This window comes from Pelophylax lessonae, assembly GCF_965119305.1.
Source record: "Pelophylax lessonae genome assembly, chromosome: 13".
Lineage (NCBI taxonomy): Eukaryota > Metazoa > Chordata > Amphibia > Anura > Ranidae > Pelophylax > Pelophylax lessonae.
In genome coordinates this window covers 19,897,274-19,923,469 of record NC_138780.1, presented here as the reverse complement: position 1 = coordinate 19,923,469, position 26,196 = coordinate 19,897,274, and the positions used below count along the sequence as shown (strand labels likewise).

At 41.9% G+C, this 26,196-nt stretch overlaps 1 protein-coding gene across 1 annotated transcript in view; it reads right to left on the bottom strand.

Moving 5' to 3' along the window:
* Positions 1 to 25,972, bottom strand: part of LOC309569109 (uncharacterized protein) — a gene marked incomplete at its 3' end in the record, with an annotated part of 108,554 nt that extends 82,582 nt beyond the window's left edge. Inside the window, exons 1-6 of the mRNA XM_082274873.1 lie at positions 25,853 to 25,972; positions 18,868 to 19,116; positions 15,981 to 16,226; positions 11,158 to 11,406; positions 5,645 to 5,902; positions 1,060 to 1,329 (exon numbers count right to left, since the gene is read on the bottom strand). Of these exons, the coding sequence (XP_082130999.1) occupies positions 1,060 to 1,329; positions 5,645 to 5,902; positions 11,158 to 11,406; positions 15,981 to 16,226; positions 18,868 to 19,093 (1,249 nt within the window). The 5' untranslated portion in view covers positions 19,094 to 19,116; positions 25,853 to 25,972. The remainder of the gene's footprint in view (positions 1 to 1,059; positions 1,330 to 5,644; positions 5,903 to 11,157; positions 11,407 to 15,980; positions 16,227 to 18,867; positions 19,117 to 25,852) is intronic.
* Between the last annotated feature and the right edge of the window lie 224 nt (positions 25,973 to 26,196).

Genomic DNA, 26,196 nt, shown 5'->3' with positions numbered 1-26,196 from the left:
TTCAGAGGGTTAGGGATGCACCGATCTGATATTCGGATCGGATATCGGCCCCGATAGGGGGATCGGGGGATCGGTAAAATTAACAGATCCACGGGCCGATCCGGTTTTGCTCTTTATAGCTTGTGAGGGAGCAGAGAACAGCTGTCAAAGAAAAAAAAAGAGCCTCCTGCAAATGCCTTTCAACTCTCCCAGTTAAGTAAACAACGATTACAATGTATCTTTTCGTTCTGTCTGCCGGAGGAGGGAAGTTTAACCTCTTAAAGACTAAACCCATGACATTTTAGATTTTGAATGCACAATTGTTATAAGGTATCTGCCGATACCGATCCTGAAGTATTATTTTGTCATAAGCTCACAAAACAGTACTTCCGGATCGGACTCGGGATCGGCGATTTCACAAAGCAAAAGATCGGGATCGGGAACAAAAAAGTCAGATCGGTGCATCCCTAGTTTGGATGGTAGTCATGGTTTTGTAAATTAATTGGGATTAAATTGGGGATTTATTATTGATTTCATTTTTCTGAAGTTTCTGTTGAGCCACTGTGTCTATGTTTAATTCCCATTACGTCTAGGTACAAGATGTACTGAACCGTTTGTGTTGGAAACAGTGTATCTGTACTTGGCCACTTTGCCATGAATTGGTATATCAATATAATCTTTATTTTTTGGACTGGTAGTATAAATGAGATGGAAATCTTGTGATGGTCTCAACTTATAAGTTAACCAAAAACAGAGATCTAAGGCTTAGTTTAATTGACCCTTTAAGTTGATGGTGAACTGTGTGACAATGCTGCAAGAATTATATACGATTTAGCAAAATATGAATACCGTCTGCTGATTGCAATGAATTCGTTTTTTGTAAAGATTGTTTTTCACGGGACTTTATATATGTTGCTTTTTATTTCAGTTATTTTGCAAATTCTAGGTATATAAGCTGATGTGCTAAACATTTTGATACTATAGTTTATTTTTTTATGTACGATTAATAGTTATTAATATCACAATACATTACAATAAATTACAAATAAAGTGAGTATTCAAGAACAACAATAGGTTCACCTTTTATCTGAATATATAATTCTGCACTTCTTTTCCTTACAGTGTTGTTTGCAGTTCTCACTTCACAGGAATAATTCCCAGAATCGTCCAGTCTGACATTTAGGACTTTACTGGATGAATTCAATTCCGACACCTCTTGTCCATCTCTGTAGAAAGCAAACTTCAGTAAAGTCCCCTCTTTAAGAGGACATAGACTTGTGTTACATATTATGTCATCACCTTCTCTTACTGGATTTTGTTCTATGGAAATATTTGGTTTTGGGAAGAGCTCTAGGAAGGAAATGTAAAATTGAGAAATAAATTATAGAAATTTTACCTATTTAACCCCCATCCCACCTAAGTAGATATGTTTTCCCAAATGAGGTTCACCTTCAGGGAAGTTAATAGGATTCTGAAAGACTCAGGGGACCAGGTGCAAAGAGTGACACAAGAAGTAGCAAGAATTGGAAACTGCTACCATCTTAAGCCTAGTACACATGCAACGATTATCGGCCGACCGATCGTCTGACTTTTGTCCAGAGTGGTGTCTGTTGGTTGGAATGTGCTCTAGACTGCACACGAATTTTCCCGCATGACAAAATTCTACTTCAGAAGTGATGTCATGTGTTGGTTTGCTTTCTTTGTGTTCTTTCTTCTCTGACCATGCCCAGACTTGCTCATAAGATTTTTCCCTGTCAAAATCTGTACTGACTGCACGAAAATCGGACGTGTTTTGACGGCAGACAAAAATTTTATAGCCCGCACACCAGATTTTTTTTCTGCCGAAAAGTCGGAGTTGGTTGTCGGAAGCATCATACTAACAAGCCGAAAATCGGCAGATCGGTCGTCGGATGAAAATTCCCTGACGATTTTCGATGCTTGTGTACGAGGCTTAAGTCTCTGTTTGATCTGCAGTTGCCATCGTGCTGCACATGTGATCAGTTATGACATCAGCCATTTGATGGCTTAACAGTTTGGTTGAGAGCACAAGCAACTGTAACAGGCATGCTTTGGATGTAACTGGTTTGAGAAACAGTTAAATTTATGGGTGTAGTTCTACTTTACATAGCAACAGAAATTCCATAAAGTTTCATATACGTTCAATTTCTTTTCCCCACGCACTCCCCACTTTTCTTGTAAATCTCCTGTAGCCACTACTTACCCTCTGTAGCCCCACCAACCCCTTCTCCCGTGCAGCTATCTCTTAGCTCCCACCCCCAACATTGCTCCTTTTACATATTTTGCCCCCTAGCCTAAGGTGAACAGATTTTAAAAATTAAATCTGGGGACATATTTTTTAATTTTTTATTGGCAAATGGCACAGGACTGCATAATACACAGAGCGCTTGGCACAGGACGGCATAATACACAGAGCGCTGGGCACAAGACTACATAATACACAGATCGCTGGGTACAGGACTACACACTACACAGAGTGCTAGGCACAGGACTACATAATACACAGAGTGCTAGGCACAGGACTGCATAATACACAGAGCGCTGGGTACAGGACTGCATAATATACAGAGCACTGGGCACAGGACTGCATAATACACAGAGCACTAGGCACAGGACTACATAATACACAGAGCGCTGGGCACAGGACTGCATAATACACAGAGTGCTAGACACAGGACTACATAATACACAGAGTGCTGGGCTCAGGACTACATAATACAGGAGAGTGTTATGCATTGAGTGCAGGGTTCAGAGGTTTACTTCTGTCCCCACATCCATAGCTCACCTCTGCACCCTTCTCTCCTCTCACAGATTATCTTTGCAGCCACCTCTTAGCCCTTCCCCCAACAAACGGCTAAACTCTCCATCTCTCCATGCAGCTGCATCAGCTCTGACCCCTTCTCCCCCACTGCCCTCACCTGTGTACAAACAGACCCCCCCCCTCCCCATCCCCATCTGCTCTTCTTCCGGTCTCAGCCCTCCACACAGTCAATTTTCGGCTCTGCCTCTCTTCCACTGAACAGCAGCAGGAGCGGCAGTGAGATCGTCCAGCAGGGGGCGTCTGCATCTGAGCCACCAGGCTGTTTCTCAGCCAGCATGGGCTGTCCTGTCTACATGAATCTGGCCCTGAATCTGGGGACAAAACCGGGGACAGACTTGGACTGGGGACAGTGTAATTCCGGGGGACTGTCCCCAGAAACCGGGGACGTCTGGTCACCCTACCCTAGCCACTTCATCTTTGTACATGTGTGATTGCACCAGCAAGCAGTCAGAGAAGGTTAAACAAGCCAGCCTTAACAATACAGCTCCAGAATGTCACAGAATATTAAAAAAGACACAATCAAATGCACTCAGATGGTTGGGAGAGCAGCCACCACCCATCCTGGTCTTAGCAGCTTTTAATCTTCCTTATTTTTTTATTTCTTCCACAATAATAGAAAGGTCACACATCCAGGGCTTGGCTGAGGGGTGAGCAGAAGAGGCTGCCACATTGGGTGATAAAGCAGGAGGGAAGCAAAAAATGGGCAGGACCTGCAACCTATGCTGCTGCAGAAGTTCAGAGATCATGAAGAGTGTACATTGACCTTTTTGCCTGATGAAGGATCTTGTCCCAGCACTGGCTATTTTTTGCTTTCTGTGTGTACCATTGTGGAAGTTTTCCTTCACTACTTGGCTTAAGAGGTGGTAAGAAGAAAAAGGCAACTATGTGTCAAAAGAGGTTTAATGTTGATAAATGTAAAGTTATGCACATGGGGCTAAAAATATGCAAGCATCATACATAATAGGGGGAGTACAACTGGCGGAATCCATAGTGGAGAAGGATCTGGGTGTTCTGGTAGATCATAGGCCTAATAATAGCATGCAATGCCAAGCTGCAGTTTCCAAAGCAAGCAAAGTCCTTTCTTGTATTAAGAGGGGCATGGACTGCAGAGAGCGAAATCAATTTGCCCCTGTACAATAATGAATAGTAATTCCTCATCTGGAATATGCAGTTCAGTTTTGGGCACCAATTCTCAAAAAGAATATCTGGGAACTGGAGAAAGTGCAGAGAAGGGCAACCAAACTGATAAGAGGCATGGAGGAGCTCAGCTACGAGGATAGATTGGAGGGACTGAATTTATTCTCTCTTGAGAAGAGGAGATAAGGGGGGATATGATCAACACGTATAAATACATAAGGGGTCCATATAGTGAACTTGACAAGGACAAGGGGGCACTCTTTACATCTAGAGGAAAAGAGATTTTGTCTCCAAATATGAAAAGGTTTCTTTACAGTAAGAGCTGTGAAAATGTGGAATAGGCTCCCTCCAGAGGTGGTTCTAGCCAACTAAGTAGATTGCTTTTAAAAAGGCCTGAATTCTTTCCTAGGTGTACATAATATTAATGGGTACTAACATTTATAGGTAAAGTTGATCCAGGGAATATAAAACATATAATTGCTGCGCTAAAATATATTAAAAATTCAGTATGCGAAAAGCAGCCAACACAAATCTTTGGAACAGAAAGATCAATAATAATATAAATACAAATGTGGCGCTAATCTGGTAGCTGTAATCAAAGAAATGTCCTTGATATGAGTGGATAAAAAAGCAACAGTTCAAGTTCTTTCTCATGCATAGAAATAAAACTTCCAAAAGAAGGGGAGAGATGTGAAGATCCTCAGCAAGGGAAACCACCACCAGGCACCGCACACACTGATCCTTACCAGATCCCCTTGACCCTCATCACAAAGGTCAAAAAACGCCAATGGTACAAGCACTGGAAAGCCGGGATCATTCACTCCACCTCATTGGATGTCATCCACCAAGCGGACAGTCCTTAGGTCCTTACAGGCTCCCCATGTGAGGAAACAAAATGCCAACACATAGTGTACACTGCTAAAACGTTTATTGCTCCCAAAGGATAAGTATACACTTACTGGACTGCCGCAATTAGAGAGCGTTGCTTATTCCACCTCCGAGCGGTCGGGTGCTCGCGCATCCCACCAGAAATATGGCCGCTGTGTCTCTTCCTGGTGATAATCGTTGCGTGTGTACGGGGCTTTACTCTGGATCAAAGGCAGTTTTTTTCCTTTTTTATTGGGGTTGAACTTAATAGACGTATGTCTTTTATCAGCCTAACAATAACACTACACAGTTATGACTAATTTGTCGTCACGAGAAATGTATAATTTTGGAGTTAAAATGTATTTTACTACTCTTGAGAAAATAAATTAAATATCTACATTTGTTGATATAATGATCTTTCTGGTGTACTGGGCTTTTATCTTTAAAGCTGACCCCCGGCCTTTCCTTCAGTCTTGTACAGTTGTATGGGCTCCTGTCCTGTACTGAAATGACTTACTCACAATGTGCATTAGAAGCTGCAGCAAGCTAAAGCCTGCTCCACTTATTGGCTTTAGGATATCTAGGATCATCTAATCCTTTCGACCCCTGCCTGACTGTCCTTGACCCACCTATTTCATTTGTTGGATTTCTTATCTTTCAAACATGGAGGCTCAAGGATTTATTTGGGAATCTGGTAGGTGGTAGATCCTACATATTCTGCCAATATGTTGAAACAATTGTTGGATATGCTCACACCAGAGACCCAGAAATACATTTATTGTTACAGACACTTTCATGGCACTCACTGTGATGAGCACTTACCTCTGATGTGTAGGGACACTTCATCTGTGTAAGTTACGTATTTATCCCAGGATAAAGTTCTCTTACATCTGTATCTTACAACTTGGTTTTTGTTTTGTAGAATAACAAATGTAGCAAGATCATTAGTTGAAGTCTGTGTGACATTACCATCCTTGTAGAATGTCGTATTGATGACCCTATACCCAGGACGGCTGTGACATCTTAGAACCAGATCAACACCCCGATACACAAGAGGAGGAGCCTGCAGGATGAGCGGACCTGCAATACAAACCTATCATCAGACCATCTCTATTACAGGCAAGCTGATTCTGTAAAGCTAAGCAAAGAGCATGTACAGTAACCTATAGCAGCCAATCAGATTTCACATTACTGTATATTAGAAATATCATATGGCTATGCCTGTACCATGAGAAAATGGACATTCTTACAACAAATCATTTATAAGAATAATTCAGAACACATATTTCTCCCATAGGATACACTTGGTGGTTAAAAGAGGCCATGCCTAATCACACAAGAAAGTTAATTTTTATCTGCCTTAACCAATGGAAAGAAGTTCCACCTTCTTATTATCATATTTATGAGTTTATTGTCCCAAAACAGTATATAGGAGATCATACTTGTTCATCAAAGGACACAGGACACAAACACACACACATCCACACACTACTCCGAAACTTTAAGGACGCTAGATGCAAGCTCCTCCTAACCAGCCAGCATTTTGGGAAAGGCAGTCATCTCTGGTAACGACCATTGTGAGCCAGCAGCCATTTTGGATGGGTGAATGTGTTTTATTGATTTTGTCATTGATTATTTGAATACTGAATATTGAGTGCTCGTGATATTTAGATTAGGATTCCCCAGATGTAACCACCATCGTAGATTTTTTGTTAACTTTATTTTATACTGTATATTAGCAAACTAGTTTTACGTTTTACGTAGTTTGACTCTCACTCCGACTGCAGAGGAGTAACTGTTGGCTACACAAATCGCAAACGCTTTCGTCTGATAATTAATGTCTATATTACAGTATATGGTTTTTACATAGTCTGGGAGAAATGAAACCTTTCATTTCATTTATATTGCTGAGCAAAACCCATTAACTAGTGTTGCAAACAATTTTGTATTATACGTAAGATTTTATTTAGTTTTTTATGTCACCCATATCTAACTATTTATTGAGAATACATGTCTTGTGAATAAATATATATTCCCTATTTAGTCTGCATTCATATCGCTTGGTGTATGCTTTTAAAAAGAAATTTGATTGACTAAAAAAAACACGTTATAATTATAGTTTGGGAAATTATACTCAAACATATAAGGTATAACAAGCAGGGGTGTCAAACTCATTTTCATGGTGGGCCTCATTAGCATTATGGTTGCCCTCGAAGGGCTGGTTATATACATTTATCCATGGCTTTTTTTGCTCAGAGAATAGGTTCAGGAACTCAACCACGGCCTCCCCCCTGCCGAACCACATCGACCAGTGGGTGTGGCCAAATTGTACTAACAGTGGTAAGATCTTAAAGGGGCAATAAATATCAGGAGTGCGGTATATGTGGACTTCAGAGATGCGCTATGTACAGAGAGCAGCTTCAGGGGTGGCCTATGTGCAGAGTTCAGGGATGCACTACATACAGAATGGAGAGTTTAGGGGTGTGATGTGTACAAAGGGCAGGGTTGAGGAGTGCGTTACATACAGAGTGCAGGGTTTAGGGGTGTGCTATGCACAGTATACAGGGTTCAGCTCTCTTTCAAAGACTGTCCACATTTCACTTCCACCCCTCCTCAGCTCTGACCTCTGCACCAATCTCCCCTATCCCCCACCACTTCACACATCACCCTACACAACCCTCTCCCCCCCCACCCCAAAAAAAAAGCTTCCTCGGATTTCACCCACCTGGCCCAGGTCTAGTATCCCCCGGCAGTGTAGGCGGCTCCGCCTCTCTCTCTCACATTCAGGGAGGTCATTGGTTGGCATCTCTGCACCAAGGCACAGATATAGATCACAGCGCAGCTTACCATGTGATGCCCCAACCCATACTGCACCCGCATCTCCTTTGTCCCCAGCATGAGTGCAGGGTAGGCAGGGAACTGTGAGAGCAACCAAGAGGAAAGCTGTCGATGAAAGCCCAGAAGGCTTTTGTGTCTACAAGTGAAGGTGGTGGGTGGGGAGTGGAGGGCAAGAGCCAGAGGTGGCACAGAGTTCTGTAACGTTCCGCTGAAAATAGCCGTGGGTGCAAGGGCCATATGAAATGGCCCGGCGGGCTGCATTTAGCCGTGGGCCTTGTGTTTGGCAATATCACATAGAGCAACGTTTTACCTAACTAGAACCCCACTGACTACTGATCTTTAATAGAATGGAACAAGAGCCATATGATGCCTGCTATGGAGTTGTATCAATGGGAGAGATTATAGATAAATTCATTCTGGAAAACTGGAGTAAAGGTTATGGTGACACTAACTACAGAGGTTCACTGCTTATGAAAACTGAACCTACAACCATTGCCGTCATATGGTAATACCAAACTGATATCTAACAGATGTTGAAGACTGCAGGTGGTGGTGAAAGGACAGAAAACTCATCTATTATTGTGTATTGCACATGAGAAATGTACACCTATCCTGTGAAGAAAACCAAGTAGATCAATACAGCTGCTGTAGAGAACAGATATGGTGAGCCCCCAAGTGCCAACAACTGATCAAGAAGATTTAATTAGAAAATGATTCACTCCATACAATCTCTTGGACGCCATACATTTAACCCTTTAAATTCCCAATTTTGGGACACTTTCACCAGGCAGGAGAAAAGGAGATGAGTGGAGGGGATGACTTGGAGCCAGAAGGGTTAGTAGTGTTGGTGACAAGAACATTGTAGTTGGCAAGAGAATCAGACCAGGGGCTCTATGAGGAATAAAAAAGATCTGTACAAGTAAAATATACATTTTCTACCTCAAACATATGATAAGCATTGAGTTTAGAGTGGTCATACATGGTATGATAAAACTGAACAATTGATCTTAGATTCTACAAAACATTTGAATTGGGCATGGATAGAGTAAGACAAAATTCCATGTCAGAGCAATGAGCAACAGGTTTCAATAGACACAAGTAGAGTGCGTTGCGGCAGAAGGAAAAAATGTATTCTACAGAGTTGATTGATGGAATTTTTCATGCTTTCACATGTACATTGATCATAAGTGATTCACAAGAGTGAAAAAAAAGCCATTAATTGACCCTGTATGAACAATTTATTTTTCCAACACTATCTGTTGACTTGGGTCAAACAAATTTGTCACTATCTGTTATTCATCACTCAGCCAGGTCTTGCTCGACTAATGTCTAATGTCATCGTTTTGTGGAACTGAATATTCATTTTAGCGCAGAGCATATGTCCACCATTAGTGTGCCTCTGTAGGCTTGTAGCTTTGTACCTTTGTGCAGATATAGATCACAGTTGCCAGACTTGTTGATAAATTAGGAGTGGGGAACCTTTTTTCTGCCAAGGGCCATTTGGATATTTATAACATCATTCGGGCTATACAAAATGATCAACTTAAAAATTAGCCTGTTATATTTGGTCAAACATTTAATTTTCCACAAAATTACACCCACTTATTTTGTGTATTCGCTACACATACTCTGGGTAGCGCCATTTCCAACTCTTTCTCCCCCATATTATACTCTAACCCCTATTATTGTAGGGGTTGGTTGGTGGCTGCAACCCAAATTATTCTCAGAGGCTCAGGAGTTCACATCCATAGCGCTGGTTTCTCTCTCTCTGTTTATTTAATTATCTCACCCCTGATGGCTGGAACTGCTTCTTTTTTTGTGAGGCGTGTGATGTTAGCTGGCATTGATGATGTTGCTTCTGCCAACTGGTTTTCCAGGTTTGCGTCGGTCAGTCTGGAGCGCAGTCAACTCTTTGCGGCGGTAAGTTTTGAAAAGAACTGCTCGCAGCAGTAAGTTTTTCCAAACACAGATGCATATTTTAATGCATATCTTCTCAAAGTGGGGAATTCATCATTCCTTATGTAACGTTTGTAGAACTCAAGCAGTGGGAGGTTGTTGTACCTAGCTTTCAGCAGTGGTACTGCTGACGGGTACTGCTGGCAGGTACTGCTGATGGGTACTGCTGGTGGATACTGCTGGTGTGTACTGCTGGCTGGTGCTGTGGGTGGGAAATGCTGGCTGGTACTTCTAGTGGGTACTGCTGGTGGGAAATGCTGGTTGGTACTGCTGTGGGTACTGCTGGCTGGTACTGCTGTGCATACTGCTGGCTGGTACTGCTGTGGGTACTGCTGGTGGTTACTGCTGGCTGGTACTGCTGGTGGGTACAGCTGGCTGGTACTTGCGGTGGGTACTGCTGGCTGGTACTGCTGGTGGGTACTGTGGGTGGGAAATGTTAGCTGGTACTGCTGTGGGTTCTGCAGGCTGGTACTGCTGGCTGGTACTGCTAGCTGGTACTGCTGTGGGTAGTGCTGGCTGGTACTGCTGTGCATACTGCTGGCTGGTACTGCTGTGGGTACTGCTGGTGGTTACTGCTGGCTGGTACTGCTGGTGGGTACAGCTGGCTGGTACTGCTGGTGGCACTTCTGGCTAGTACTGCTGGTGGGTAATGCTGGCTGGTACAGCTGGTGGGAAATGCTGGCTGGTACTACTGGTGGGTACTGCTGGATGGTACTGCTGTGTGTACTGCTGGCGGGTACTGCTGGCTGGTACTTGCGGTGGGTACTGCTGGCTGGTACTGCTGGTGGGTACTGCTGGTGGGTACTGCTGGTGGGTACTGCGGGTGGGAAATGCTAGCTGGTACTGCTGGGGGTTCTGCTGGCTGGTACTGCTGGTGGGTACTGCTGGCTGGTACTGCTGTAGGTACTGCTGGCTCGTACTGATGGCTGGTACTGCTTGTGGCTACTGCTGGCTTGTACTGCTGGTGGGAAATGCTGGCTCAAGACTCATGATGACATTAACGGAGCGAGCGTGTGAGGAGCGGCACCGGGCTGGAGGAACTATGCTGCAGAGCCGATGCTTCTTCTCTCGGCCAGTCCTGACATTTGATATTACTCCGCATGTGCCTCAGACTGTCAGGATGGAGCCGGAACTATACAGGAAGCATGGACTTCCATCTGACAGCTCAGCTGACAGCCAGTATATTGCGCGGCACTTTCGAGTGTCAGTGAGCCACAGGTCGCACACGGGAGACTTGGGATGTCTGGTGAAGGCCAAACACGTGACACTGTGTGCCTCTACAGTCCTCCCTCACATAATTAAATAGTGCTGCTGCCCGGCTGCCTGCAGTGCCATTGGTGGGGCAGACCAAATGATTTTGCGGGCCGCATACGTTCCCCACCCCTGTGATAAATAAACAAAAGTTCTTTAAGGTTTTAGGAAGTTATACTAACAATGTGTCTAAAAATGTTGCCCCATTCAGCTAACGCTGCTGTTCTGCATACAGTTTTATAATAATAGCTGTTCTTAAAAAAATGGGAATTAGTACGTAAATAACTCACCATCACTGACATCCAGCCTGAATTTGTCACTATGTCTGCTTTTTGTCCGGCACTGGTAGATCCCGCTGTGCCCAACCTGGGCAGATGTGATTGTATAGCTCTGTCCTTCTGCCACTTTCTCATTATCTTTATACCAGTGAGGCGTTACGCCAAATCCTCCATTGAACGTCATCGTTATTTTCTCTCCTGTAAGTAACTTGTTGTACTCTGGTGTGAAGGTCACCGAATCACCATCTCCAGGATGTGACACTGAGGAAGACAATAATGAAAATACATTACATAATTCTGTTTAAAGGCATCATAGGAAACAGATAAATCTATGTATAAATTAATGATTCATCATGATTCAAAATCAGAAATATTTGAAGAATCATGTAAAGTAGTAACAAACAGAAAATAGCAGTATTAAAATCACAATAATCTGCATTTAAAAATACATTTAACCCCTTCACTCCAATACAACGCAAATATGCGATCTTCGGCTTGAAGGGGTTGTTTTCCGGGGTAATGCCTGCAGCTGCAAGCAGGACCGCTGAAAGGGGGGGACCACCGGTCCTACTGTAGGGGATCAAAAACGTAGAGATTTCCAGTCACAACTTACTACTGACTCACTCACTACTGTAGGGGGCCTGGGCACACAGGGGGGGCCCCAACAGCATAGGGAATCAGTGCGGTCAGGAGGAGGGGCAATAACAGAAAGAAGCCCTATGCAGCTCTCTGCAGCAGCTAAAAAAGCCTGTTTCTCCCCCTCTTGCCAGCTTTCAGCTGCTGCAGAGATAGATACAGATGCAGGGCATCATTCCCCTCCCTGCTCTGCCTGCTTCTGTTTCCCTCTTCCCCGTGTGCCCCCCCCTTTCACTGTGCCCCCTCTCTACCCTCCCTCCCGCAGCACTGCAGGCTTCCCTGTCCTGTAAAAAGATAACAAATTGTAAAAAAATAATAATAATTAAATGTAGTAATACATAATTAAAAAAATAGAAAAATAAAATGATTGTAAACATTTTTAATATTGAAAAAAAAAATGTGTAATTTTTTTTAAAATTTAAAAAACATAAAAAAAAAGGCTAATTCACACAGGTTCTCTGTTATGTTTGTGTCCGCTAATAAAGATTTTAGTGTATTTTTAGTAAAAAATATTGTCTTGATAAATTCGGGGAGGGCGGGACCTGCCAGGTAGGCTTTACGGGGGCCCTGTGATTTCTAACAGCAGTCCTGCCTGCAAGCATCACCCCAGTACCATTTTTTAGAGCGGACAGTCGGCGGACAGTCGGCTTTCTTGTGATAACAACAGGCACCATTTTTGGCTGACGATTCTCCCGATTTTTATGTTCTGTAAACCTGCTTATCATATTAAAGATTTATTTTAACGGTACTGCACTATCTGGAGCTTTTTAAGGGCTCTTTCACACAGGCGGTCCGATCAGATCCGCCTGTCAGTTTTTTAGGCGGATCTGATCGGATCCTCCATGCAGCTCTATGGGGCAGCGGGTGTCAGCGGAGACACCTCCGCTGACACCCGCTGACATCCGCATCCGATCCTGTCCGTGAAATCTGGACGGATGGAAACCCTATTTTTCCATCCGTTCAGTAATAGGAGCGGAGCGGATCTGATGAGAGCGGACAAGCGGTCCACTCTCCTCCGATCCCCCATAGAGGGCAGCGGGTGCTGAGACACCTCCCTCTCCGCTCTGCAAGCGGAGACGGAGCTGTCATCCGCACCGGCTCAGCGGGGATCGCGGATCGATCCCTGCTGAGCAACACGGATCCGCCTACGGAGGCGGACCGTGTGAAAGAGCCCTTACCCTTTTACCCTGATCAGACCCTGAGAATCCAGGCCATCCAGGAGAGGGATTCCGGATCGCCATGGTACTACAAAGCCCAGCAGTGACCTACCTGGCCCAGGCGGCCTTAAGGCGTATATAGGTCTTAATACCGTATGGTATATAAGACCCACTACTTCTGGTGGTGAGTGCATCCCCCTATTATTTCTCATGGTGACACCACAAGTACCATTGGATCATTGGAGGATTCAACACACTGCACTTTCTTTTATTGGCACTCAAGATCTATTTGTATTTTCACCTAAGTCACATATGAACTTTTTACTTGGACTTTAATTTGCACATTTTGCACCTAAGGCACTCATATGATATATATATTCATTTATTTTTACTGTGCTTTATATGAATTTTATTTTTGCCTTCATCCACTTTTAGCACTGGTTTAATCATTTATTTCCATGAGTTTATTTTAATTCTATATAATTATCTGACCGATTATACGCTAGCACATAGCACTTTATATAAACGCCTACCAATCTCCAAACCTTGGACATCCCTGGTTTAATCCTAGCAAGCACTTTAGCTGGCCTCAATTGCCCTTGAGGTCTTATCTTTACTACTTTTAATTGGTGGTCAGTATAGAGCCCCTTTGTAGTTGGTGGTCAAACGTTTGTAGTGCCCCATTTTAAGTTAGTTAGTGTAGTTTCCCTCTTTTAGTGGGTGGTCAGTGTTTTGGTGTCCCTCTCACATTGGTGGTAAGTAGTTTTTATGCCCCCTTACATTGGTAGTCAGTGATTTTATTGCCCCTTTAGATTGGTGGCCAATGTTTTGGTGCCCCCTTACATTGTTGGTCAGTGGTTTTGGTGCCCCTTACAGTAGTGGTCAATAGCTTTTGCTTTGGTGAGAAGTGTTTGTTTTTTTTTTTTGCCCCCTCTACATCAGTGGTCAGTGGATCTTGTGCTTCTTTTTATTAGTGGTCAGAGTGTTTTCTGCCCCTTTACACTGTTGGTTAGTGGGAGTAACATAGTGATCTTGTTCTAAATTTTGTGAGAGCTATTTTGGAGTTAGTCCGAGCTTTAGTTGTTGTTTTTCTATGTTTGTTGGCATTCCAGACTGTTGCCTATTTTTGCCTGTTGTTAGGAAATGACCCTGGCAGATAGAGCAAAAGGAAATCATATTCCTGAGTTATCACTACCTATTATTTTCTGGCAAATAATTAGAAGGTTTATTGCAAATAATTAGGGAATTTATGCTGCTTTGCTGGAGGGTACATATAGAAGTAATGGAGCAGGAAGATGGCTGCCTGTGTGGAGCAATGAATAGTGTCCTGGAGAGTTTGGTATACATAGTAGGAGGTTATGGGTGTTCATCCTGGGAGGTACGTGTTCTACCTGGTTGGTGTTTAACAATCTACCAACACAAATTGCAGGCATTGTCTTAAAAGCCTACAGCTTGTATTGACTGTTGCTAGAAGACAAAACTGGAGACAATTTTTATTTAAGGTATCCTGTGACCTAGCTCTCTCTCCTTGAGATTATTCGTGCTTTATTAAAATCTATGAACCTACTAAAGTGACTTGCAGCCAATTCTATTCACCCCACACAAGGTAAAGGATTCTGCCCTGAGATCTAAAATATTAGCCCACCTAGCCATCTGAGGGTTCCCCTCATCTACAAGGGGTAAGGAAATGCTACATATTCATCTGAATCAGCTTCTGGTCCTGAGCTCCAATCCACAGCTCTGAAGAGTGGCTTCAGTGCTGGGCCTATACAGACTCCGCCAGACATGGGACTATGTGCCCAATGGTGCCTGATTCGTTTTTGCAGAACTACCCTCTGCACCTGACTTCTGGTGTCCATCCTATATATTATGATACCAGTTAGCTTTACTATGTATGTGGGCCAGCCCTACCAGGGGTCCCGCTGGGTCCATTGGATCCAGGTAGAACTTTGAAAGGGGCAGACAATTGAACCCTAACCACCTCTCCTTCTCTTCTATTTACCCAGCAAATGAATGCACAGATTTTCTTTTCCAGCAGTTTTGTGTGTCATGATGAAAATCCCCCCCCCCCCCCAGGCTGCTCAGACTGGCCCTATACTACCCTAGCCTGCCCATATAATACCCTAGCCCCCCCCCCCCAAACTGCCCTAGCCTGTTTATATACTAACCTAGCCTGTCTATATACTACCTTAGCCTGTTCATATACTACCCTAGCCTGTCTATATTCAGTATATTACCTAAACCTGTCTATATACTACCCTAGCCTGCCCTTATACTGCCTTCTTGGAATTTAACATAATGGTATGTCAAATAATTGTGCATATAGACAAGGTGCCTCAAGTATGCAGATCAGGACCTCCTACCCTGTGCCCACTAACTTCCAGAAGCTTCTCCAAGCTACTAGAACCACAAAAGGAGAGGAACCATTTGTGGGACTTTCAATGGTCTTTTTCCTTTTAATTAGGATAAAGACAGTTGAAAGTCCCACAGGGGGTTCCTCCTCTTTTGTGTTCCATTTTTAGGGATGTTGGCCTTACCTGCTGCCTCCTTTCCCCACTAGCCGGCCTTGTCTTCAGCTTCTTGAACCAGGGGGAGGCACCAGGAACCTGATCTGCAGCGCCCTCCAGCCTAATCTGGATTAAACCTACCCAATTACAGACTCACACAGCTACCAGGAGTCGACAAAATACATTTACCTACACTAGTTGCACACTAGTGGGTCTCACAAATGGGTTACCCTATAATCATGGGTAATTGAGTCCCATCTACAATGGGCCCCGCTTGGCACTAGGCGTATGGGGTTGTGCTGATGTTATTTGCCAACTTCATTCAGGCATGCTTACAGTGTACCTTGTCGCAATGTGCTATAACCAAAGGTGACCTATTGTTAGCACTGATCATGGCAAAGAATTTGAGTTAAAGCCTGGTCTGTTGACTTTCATAAGCTCATAAAGATAATTTTTCTTGTTTTTAAGTAGATAATTTTCATTTCTTTTTAACACATTAGGAAAGAGATATATAAACAAATATAATGATACTTACCTGTGTAGGCTATAATGGTTTCATCAGTAGTATAAGTATTATAGAAAGTAGACAGGATTTGTTTTGAACAGCTGTAGTTAGAAGTCAAGTCTGTAGATTTTATAGGAAGTAGATCAGAGTCGTTAGTCGGGATCATCTGATTGTTCTTGTAAAATATTGTCTGTATGGCAGGATATGGAGAGTAACATCGAAGAGACACATCATCACCTTCATATATATAGACTGGAGCCTGAAGGACGACCTTACCTGAAACACATCATGCATGATATCTGTTATATCCATTATCTCACAAAAGTAACATCAGAGTAATACCAAGGGATAAATTTGGTTTTGTAAAGGGGAAAATACAGGATTCAAAGTTCCATAACAATTTTAACCCCTTTAGAATCTCCTAGTATTGCATGCCACAAGTGCAACAGATTTACTTTTATAAGCTTAAGGCTGAGTTCACATTTAGACGTTTTGGGGCATTTTTGGGGAGTTTTTCTGCTCTAGGATCAGCTCAAAAAACGCCCAACAAGACAAATCCTATTCATTTCAATGGCCCCTGTTCACATCTGAGGGTTTTGACGTTTTAAGTAAAACGCCCAGCGCTCAACAAAGTACATGAGCTTCTTATTGGGCACATTACAGGCGATTTTATTTTTTTCCATTGGTCACTTGTCAATCTAAAAACGCCTGCACAAAAACGCCTGTAAAAGCGCCTGAAAAAACGCCTGTAAATAGCAACGCCAAGATGTGACCGTAGCCTAAAGCTGAACTCTGGTCAGCCTTTCAATGCAAATTTGTGGAAAAAGTGCATTATAGGAACATTTTCAACAAATAGAAATTTATCATTTTCATTTCTAATTTGTCTATTTAACTTTGTTGTAAGAAAATAATTAACAATATTGATGTGTACAGTAAGGAATACATAACATTTTTTTATGCATTAATCAGACATTTCTACAAGAGCCAAAGATATAGACAAAAGAGTATCATACCAAAACCAGACAAAAAAGTTAATTTTAATTGTTGGGGAAAAATCATATAAATTTTACAATTACAATTATCTTGGGTGCTTTTAACCAGTTTTGAAAGATTTTCTGAGTGTTCTATAGTATACTAGAGAACTTTTTTTAATTCGCTACATTCTACAAGATTTTCCTTTTCAATGGGTATTGTCATGGTTTTCCACAATCTGACGATTGCTATTTTTATTATGAGTGGTTATATCCAGAAATTATTTATTTCAAGTAAACGGAAAAGGCTCAGCAATAAACCAACTTTAACATTTTTCCTCCCCAATGTTCCGAATTGCCCTGCATGTTTTCATGTATTTCTATGTGTTCACATGACAGCAAAGCTCAGACTTCTCTGTATAAATGTTGAGGGACAACAACAGGGCTGAATAGCATAAAGCAGTGGTCTCCAAATAGCGACCCTTTGCTTGCCTTAATCTGTCCCTTTTAAGCACTATTCTTCTCATTGACGTCAATGATGGGCTGTAATTCCTCCCAATGTCACCAACTGTGGGGCATAATTCCCCCCCATTGACACCAATGATGGAGCACTATTATTTCCACTGATACCAAAGAGGTGGCGCTATTCCTCCTGCAGCTACCAATGATGGGGCACTATTCCACCCACTGATACAAATGATGGGGTATTACTCCTCTAACTAATATCTATGATGGGACACTAGTCCTCCTACTGACACCATTGATGGGGTACTATTCCTCCAAGTAATACTAATGATGAGGCACTATTCTTCCCACTTATACCAATGATGGGGCACTATTCCTTCCTTTGATACCAATGATGGGGCACAATTTCTCCTATTGACATTAAAGATGGGCTGTAATTCCTCCCGATGACACCAGCAGTGGGGCATAATTCCCCCCATTGACACCAATGATGGAGCAGTATTATTTCCACTGATACCAAAAAGGTGGCACTATTCCTCCTGCAGCTACCAATGATGGGGCACTATTTCTCCCACAGATACCCATGATGGGGCACTATTCCACCCACTGATACAAATGATGGGGTATTACTCCTCTAACTAATATCTATGATGGGGCACTAGTCCTCCTACTGACACCATTGATGGGGTACTATTCCTCCAAGTAATACCAATGATGAGGCACTATTCTTCCCACTTATACCAATGATGGGGCACAATTACTCCTATTGACATTAAAGATGGGGAATAATGCCTTCCTCAGACACCAACAATGGGGCACTATTCCTTCCACTGATGCCAATGATTGGACACTATTCCTCCCAATGACACCAATGATGGGACACTATTCCTCCCACTGATACCAATGATTGGACACTATTCCTCCCAATGACACCAATGATGGGACACTATTCCTCCCAATGACACCAATGATGGGACACTATTCCTCCCAATGACACCAATGATAGGACACTATTTCTCCCTCTGACACCTATGATGGGGCACTATTCCTTCCACTAATACCAATTATGGGCCACTATTCCTCCTCCTGCTGCTGACCCCCGGTAAAACATTTTTACACCCACCACCACCAAGCCTAAGGCATTGTTTACTCCCATTGACACTGGGACATTTTCTACTCCCACTGGCCACAATCCAGCCCTGTAAAATCTGAAGGACAATAGACAGTAAACTGGCCTTCTGTTTAGAAAGTTTGGAGACCCTTTACATAATAACATTTAAATTGGGTCAATTATGAATTGTAGCTTGGGCTAATGTGAAAATTCTGATTCAAAACCTTTGTACTTTTAGACACTGCCATCTTATATGATACATCTCCCACCTCAAAGCAACTCCTAAAACACATAGATGAACACTGAGGGTTCTTTAATGATAAGCATTTGGGAACAGGGAGTACGGCATTTTCACTTTGGATCAACTCACTTTTGGTAATATTCAGTGTGACAACCTCACTTCTCTCTCCAGCATGGTTCTGGCACTGATAATCTCCACTGTGTGTTATCTTAGCCGATGAAATGACATATTCCCATCCTGTGTATACCAGAATATTATTATGGTACCAGGAACAGCCCGGTGCATCAGTCTCCACATCGCAGGTCATCATTATCTTCTCTCCTGTGAGGATCTTATTATAGTTTGGAGTGACCATCACCACAGGCCTCTTTGCATATCCTACAAGACAATGTACATTAGCCAACAAGAAAAAAGTGTACCTGTCTATACATAAAAGGTAGTTAAAGTATGTGTACACAATTTGGATAGTTGAATAGGTTGAACAGGATTCGATTCCAACCTAAACAGGTATAATCGCTAAAGGCAAAAAAAATGTGCAAAGTTTAGCCACTTTCTGGAGGTTGACTACCATAGCATTTAGAATGTGATGTAGAATTTGACAAGAGATATATTACTGAACAGCAGAAGAATATGGCAGAACTGTTATGCTGATGCCAGATGGTGGTGTTGGCAATGCCAACCATCACCACCATCTGATGCTACAACTGCAGATATTTGTTAAAGAGGAAGTAAACCCTCCTCTGCAAGTTGTACCTATAGGTAAACCTATGATAAGACTTACCTATAGGTACTGTAAATATCTCCTATACATGTACCGTTTAGGAGATATTTACCTTACATGCAGCCAGTGACGTCACTGGCGCATGCGCTCTGAAGGAACGGCCGCTGGTGCCGTTCCTTCAGAGCCCCGTGCCGTGACCGTCTGGTCCCGCGCGCATGCGCGGGAGTGACGTCCCCACGGCTCTGGCCAATCAGATGTCCGGATGCCGCGATTCTGGAAGACGGGCGACTGAACATGTCGCCCGTCATACAGGTAAGCGGGCTGCACGGCGGGGGCTCGTTCTAAGGTAAGTATTTCATAATGAGCTAGTATGCGATGCATACTAGCTCATTATGTGTTTCTCAGGGTGAGAAAAAAAAACAAAAAACAAATTTGGGTTTACAACCTCTTTAAATGTCTTATTCAAGGTCAAGTAAAAACAATGAAGTTTTAGAGAAAATATGTTAAGGATAAGAGAGGAAGACTTGGGAGGGGAAGGGGGGGGGGGGGCGGTTGGAGGCAGAGTCATCCCTCCATTGGCTGCCACTCAACCAACAAACTCAATTCAAGTTACTAACCATAACTTACAAAGCCATCCATAACTTGGCGCCCAGCTACATCACTAATCTGGTCTCAAAATACCGACCAACTCGTTCTCTTCGTTCCTGCTAGGACCTCCTGCTCTCTAGCTCCCTTGTAACCACTTCCTATGCTCGCCTCCAGGGCTTCTCCTGAGCTTCTCCCATCCTCTGGAATGCTCTACCCCAATCTGTCTGACTATCTCCTACTTTGTCTACTTTCAGACGATCCCTGAAAACTCATCTCTTCAGAGAAACCTATCTGGCATCCACCTAACAACTGTACTTTTATTTTCTCCATCAGCCCATTCCCCACAGTTTATACCTCTTGTATCTCTTGACCCTCCCTCTTAGATTGTAAGCTCTAACGAGCAGAGCCTTCTGATTCATACTGTATTAAAGTGTATTGTATTTGTACTGTCTACCCTCAAGTTGTAAAGCGCTGCGTAACTGTCGGCGCTATATAAACCCTATATAATAATAATACTTCAAAAAAGGTTGGTTTGCAGAATCAACTCGCCCAGTATCTGTGCTACTTTTAACAGCCTCCATTACATGGGTGTAAAAGAAAAAAGGCCACAGTCAGACCACACTCGTGTTCTAAAAAAAAGCTCCAAAAATGGTTGCCAAGAGACAAAGAGTTTATTTTTCAAATGTGTGGCTTTAGCACTGGCCATGCCCATGGGGTGTCAACCATGGGTGATATATATACATGCTGAACACAATAAAATGACTACTTGAAGCTCCGTTTGATTACAACTGGGAGCCTTGGGTGAGAAAAGCAGTGTGTAGAAGCAAACCTGAAGACTTTGATAGATTTCACACCACCCAAATGTCACCAAAATCAGGGTAAATAATAAACATAAACCATACATAGAATTATTTTAAAGATGGGAAAGGTCCTTTAAAAAAAAGCTATAGATTAAAAAGAGATTCATGAGCATGTGACAAGCATGTAAGATTATTTTTATTTTCGGAAGTTGCAATTTTTACTAGTAAAAAATAAAACCTGTGAAAAACATAAACTTACCAGAGTGTTCTGTCATTAAATCTGCAAGAGAAGAAATAATTTGTTTTACAGATTATACTGCAGATCAGCATTTCCATGTTCAATCCTCAAGGACTATTAGCGGTTTATGCCTAAAAGTTAGTGTCCCCGAAGAAAACGCTGACTTAGACCATAAACTGTTCTTAAGTTACAGGAGGCCTCAACTAGGGACAGAATAATTTAGAAGGTGCGGGTGAGAGTCGTCAGATTCTAAATTTCGAAATGGTAGGACATGGTTAGTTGCTTGTAAAAGAGTGCAGTGTCCTTGCCTGGCAGCTCCTCTGCATTCAAGAGGGCCTCTAAAGAAAACCCAATTGAATATTTAGAAGGAGAGGAGCACCAAACTAAATGTATGGAGTCCAATAAGCATTTTGTTTCTTCATACCTTATACTCAAACATATCTTAATACTAAAATTAACCTGGGTGGGGGGTGAAGTTTCTCTTTAACTACTTAAGAACCAAGCCTATTTCTGACACTTCATCGCTAACAAACTCCCGCCCATTCAAGGACGTAACGCGTACGGAGGGAAGTCACGTGACCCACAGGCCGCAGCCATCTCAGTATACCAGAAACATGCCGATGCACACTCTTCTTGCTTATTTGATGCTTTTACTCAACTTCTGTATGTAAGTGCAATATTTAACTTTAATAAATACCCTTCAGTATACGGAGAGCATTAGATCTTTTCTTTCGCCCTGCATATACACACTGCGGAGGAACCCTGGGATAGAAACCCCTAATAGAGGAAGAGATTTAATATCAGGAAACCTGGTTCAATGCTGGTTGGCCCTGTAGGGTCAGTATATGAAGGTGAGAGGCAGAGAATACCTTGGTGGTGGGACGATAAGAGCACTTAAAATAATCATTGCATGATTTTGTCACATCAGCACCCTGGTCTCTGCTTCCTACTACCTACAGAAAGACTGTTCTTACTACTATGCACTTTACAGACTGGAGTCCTTGCACTTATTTGTTATATGATTTATTGGAGTTTTTGTCTCCTTACAAAGTGGACTTGGATTTATTATTTTACTATTGCTGTTGTAACGTGTAGTCTTATGATTGAGCTGCACTTTTTTATTCTATATTTCTGACACTTGTTGCTTACAAGATAAAATCAGTATTTTTTGCTAGAACATTATTTAGAACCCCAAAATATTATATATGTATAAATAAATATATATATATATATATATATATATATATACAGTATATATATATATATATATTTTTTTTTTTTTTTTTTTCTAGCAAAGACTCTGGAGAATAAAATGGCGGTCATTGCAATATTTTATGTCATGCGGTCTTTGTGCAGCGGTCTTTCAAATGCAATTTATTTGGAAAAAAAATACACTTCACTCAATTTAAAAAAAAATTAAACAGTAAAGTTAACCCAATTTTTTATGTATATTGTGAAATATGATTTCATGCTGAGTGAATGGATACCTAACATGTTACGGTTTAAAAATTGCGCACACTCGTGGTCTGCAGACCAGCATTTGAGCCAAATAAAGATACACCGAAGGACCACTGCTGAAACAGAGAGCCTAGTGACTAGGGGTGCCGCATCCAAAGAGGCATCACAGATAAACTGCAGCCCCTGGACCAACTGGTCCACCAGCTCAGCAAAGGCAGGGGGGAGCTGTTCCCACTCAAGGTCACAGCGTAAAAGCTTAGCCCACTCAGTCAGAGTTTGCGACACCTGGGCAATGGTAACTACTGGCCTCAGTGCCAAACCAGCCACAGTGTACATATTGTGGGCCACAGCCTCCACCTTCCTGTCAGCCGGGTTCTTAAAATCTGGGGACTCTTCAACCGGAATCATGGCTGCCTTGTTTAATCTGGAGACTGGAGGGTCCACCACTGGTGGAACAGTCCACTTTTTAGGAAGGGACTCCTCATAGGGGTACCGCTTAGCAAATCGCTTAGGGACCACAAGGGGACGTATTGGTCCTTCCCACTCTTTAGCAACAATCTGTCAAAATAGGAGGGGAAGGTAACACCTTTGCCGCTCTGGATGGAGTGCCAAAGGGAACCGACGCCTCAGTCGCAGCTTCAGCTGCGTCCTCCATTTTTAAGGTCTCATGCACAGATACAATCAGTGAGTCTGCACTACACGTGCCGCAATCAGGAAGTGAAACGATCCAGGGGTCAGAACCAGGGGATGAGGAGGGGCTCCCACCGCTGAAATCGCCACCCAGAGGGCTCCACTGTCAGGACTGCCGCTATTTTCAATGGCAAACTACCGCAAAATGGCCGCCGGACTACACAAACATGCCCGCTGTGCATTACGCACACAGACTACAAGAAAATGGCGGCCCTGTGCAACACTACAAGGCTTCCAAGGACCCAGGAGGGATCCCTAGGCCTCAGAAAAGAGCACAGGCAGAAAGAGGGGACCCTGGCAGGAGCTCCCACCAGGTACAGCCCCCCCCTAAATAATTGAAAACCCCAAACTACTCCCTCCTGGAAAAAAAGCCAATTTTTGCACCCCCCCCCCCCAGGCAGCACAGGGGTTGATTGTCAAAAGAACTAGCGATCAGAATTAAAGTACAGTTTCCTAACTGTCCTGATCTTTCCTTATGCAGTTTAACAGTTTTTTCTACATTAGGTTTCAATTCAAGATCACTATAGCTGCTCTGTGCCCCCCTTTTACAGTGAGAGGGGACTAACTTATGAAAACGCTCCCTTATTGGCCCTTATAATCTTGCTTTCCATGGTTCAAAAGCCATACAGTGCAGTAGAATTAAAAATTCAATATACCCTTCCATGCTATAAACAAAAAATAATAATAATAATAATAAAAAAAAAAAGTCTTCCAAGTGAATCTGCAAAAAAATTCAACAGGACTGTAAATCTCAAACACGCAAGATTCACCTGAATAACATTTATACCAAAGAAGGATCAGGCACCAAGATAATCAATGGTCATACACCACTACGGAGGAGTCCAAGCTGCTAATTCACTGCAGGTGATCCCACATTGAAAATTAATTAAAAATATATCAGCGCAAATTTATACTCCCCTAGTAGGTAATTATTGATGTTATCCTCTCACTTAAAGTTCTAGTACATCAATATATGTAATAACCCTTATTCAAAATTAATATCCAAAGAACAGTGCAAAACAAAAATACTGCCTTACTACTAAAAGTGCTAGTGCAACAAAATCTGTGAACAAAGTGCATCAACACAATAATCAGAAAACAAAAAATGTTATGATCTCAGCGTGGTCTAAACAAAAAAAAAAATATATATATGTATTTTTATATAAAAATATATAAATATATAAAAAAAAATATATATATGTATGTATATAAAAAAAATATATGTGTAAAACCTAATTAATTCATCAATAAATACATAATATTCATATGCAAATCAAATGTATATAAAATATATATATATGTGTAAAACCTAATTAATTCATCAATAAATACATAATATTCATATGCAAATCAAAAACCACATAAAATTAAAAATAATTTGTAAAACAGTGTCAATCCAATATTCCCCCAAGTGAATACTAAAAGTGTCAAAGAAAGGTGTCTATAACATCATATAACATCTGATAACATCATATACAACTTCTTCTGTGAACAATTCGTGCAATACACCCGATGTGATCCTTCCGCCATATCCCCCAAACTGACTCACCAGATGGGGTGGTTGGTCAGATTATAAACCAGAAAATACGTCTTTTTACATAAAATTTCCAGCAGGTTAGATCCTATTTCAAAAAGTAATAATTTCCATCTTCCCATACAAGCACTTTTTATAAGGATATGTGAGGGTATGTAGTAATTTGAAAGAAAGGAGAATCCATATAGTGTAACTCCATAAAAAAAACTCCACGTAATTATTAAAACATAAAAAGTCACACTGCCCGACACTGGGGGTTTAAAAACATTGCTATTTTGTTTTCCTCCTCCTCGCCTCCGGCCGTGTACTGAATCCGCGAGTAAGACAGACCTGTGGGGCAATGCTCGGCGTACTGGCCCCGTCCTACTAGTTTCGTCGCTGGACATCCTCACGGAGGACTTTAAGGAATATTGGACACTGTTTCACAAAATATTTTTATTTGTTTTTCTTAGGAATGTGAAAACGTTTAAATTTTTTAATGTTTCAATTTTAATACATTATATTTTAAAGACCCCATTTACCAGTGATAGGGGAGCTTCATCTTAAGCGTTGCTGTGTTTTATTTGATTTATTTTTAATGATTGCTATTGTTGCGTTTTAATTTTATGTGTTTTTTTGATTTGCATATGAATAATATATATTTTATTGATTAATTAATTGGGTTTTTCACATATATATATTTTTTCATATTTTTTCATTTGTTTAGACCGCACTGAGCTCATAACAGTTTTTTGTTTTCTGATTATTGTATTGATGCACTTTGTTCACAGATTTTGTTGCACTACCACTTTCAGTAGTAAGGCGGTATTTTTGCTTTGTACTGTTTTTTGGATATGAATTTTGAATAGGGGTTATTACATATATTGATGTACTAGCACTTTATATGAAAGGATTCACCTCAAAACCATGGTAGGGGCAAACCCAAACCTCACCCAAACCCAAACCACAATGCTTAAAGTGCCTTTAGGAATAAAAAAATAAATATGCATACATAAAATCCCCATTGCATTTGTAATCATTTGTAACAAGGCATAGAGAATCCAGTAGTAATTGGTAATAATATGAGTAATAGTTTCTATACTTACAGATGAAGATGATTATCTGGCATTGAACCCACAGCCTGCACATTACTCCGGCTTGTCTCTGCAATGCTGCATCTGTAGGAACCAGAAGTTTTTTTGCCAATATACGTTGTAGACAGAGCAGGTCTGAAAGATAAGTGCAGTTTAGAGAAGTCAGACTGGAGGAGGAAGGAAGAGAGGCGACCACAGATTGGACAGATACTAAATGAGCATCATTAGAACATTCAAACTATTGAAATCTATCATCACCCCAGCCAAGCCACAAGCATTTTATTTTTTATTTTTGGAGAAGACCAGCAATGGCAGGCTCCATATCTTAACCACTTAAGCCCCAGCCCTATTTCGGA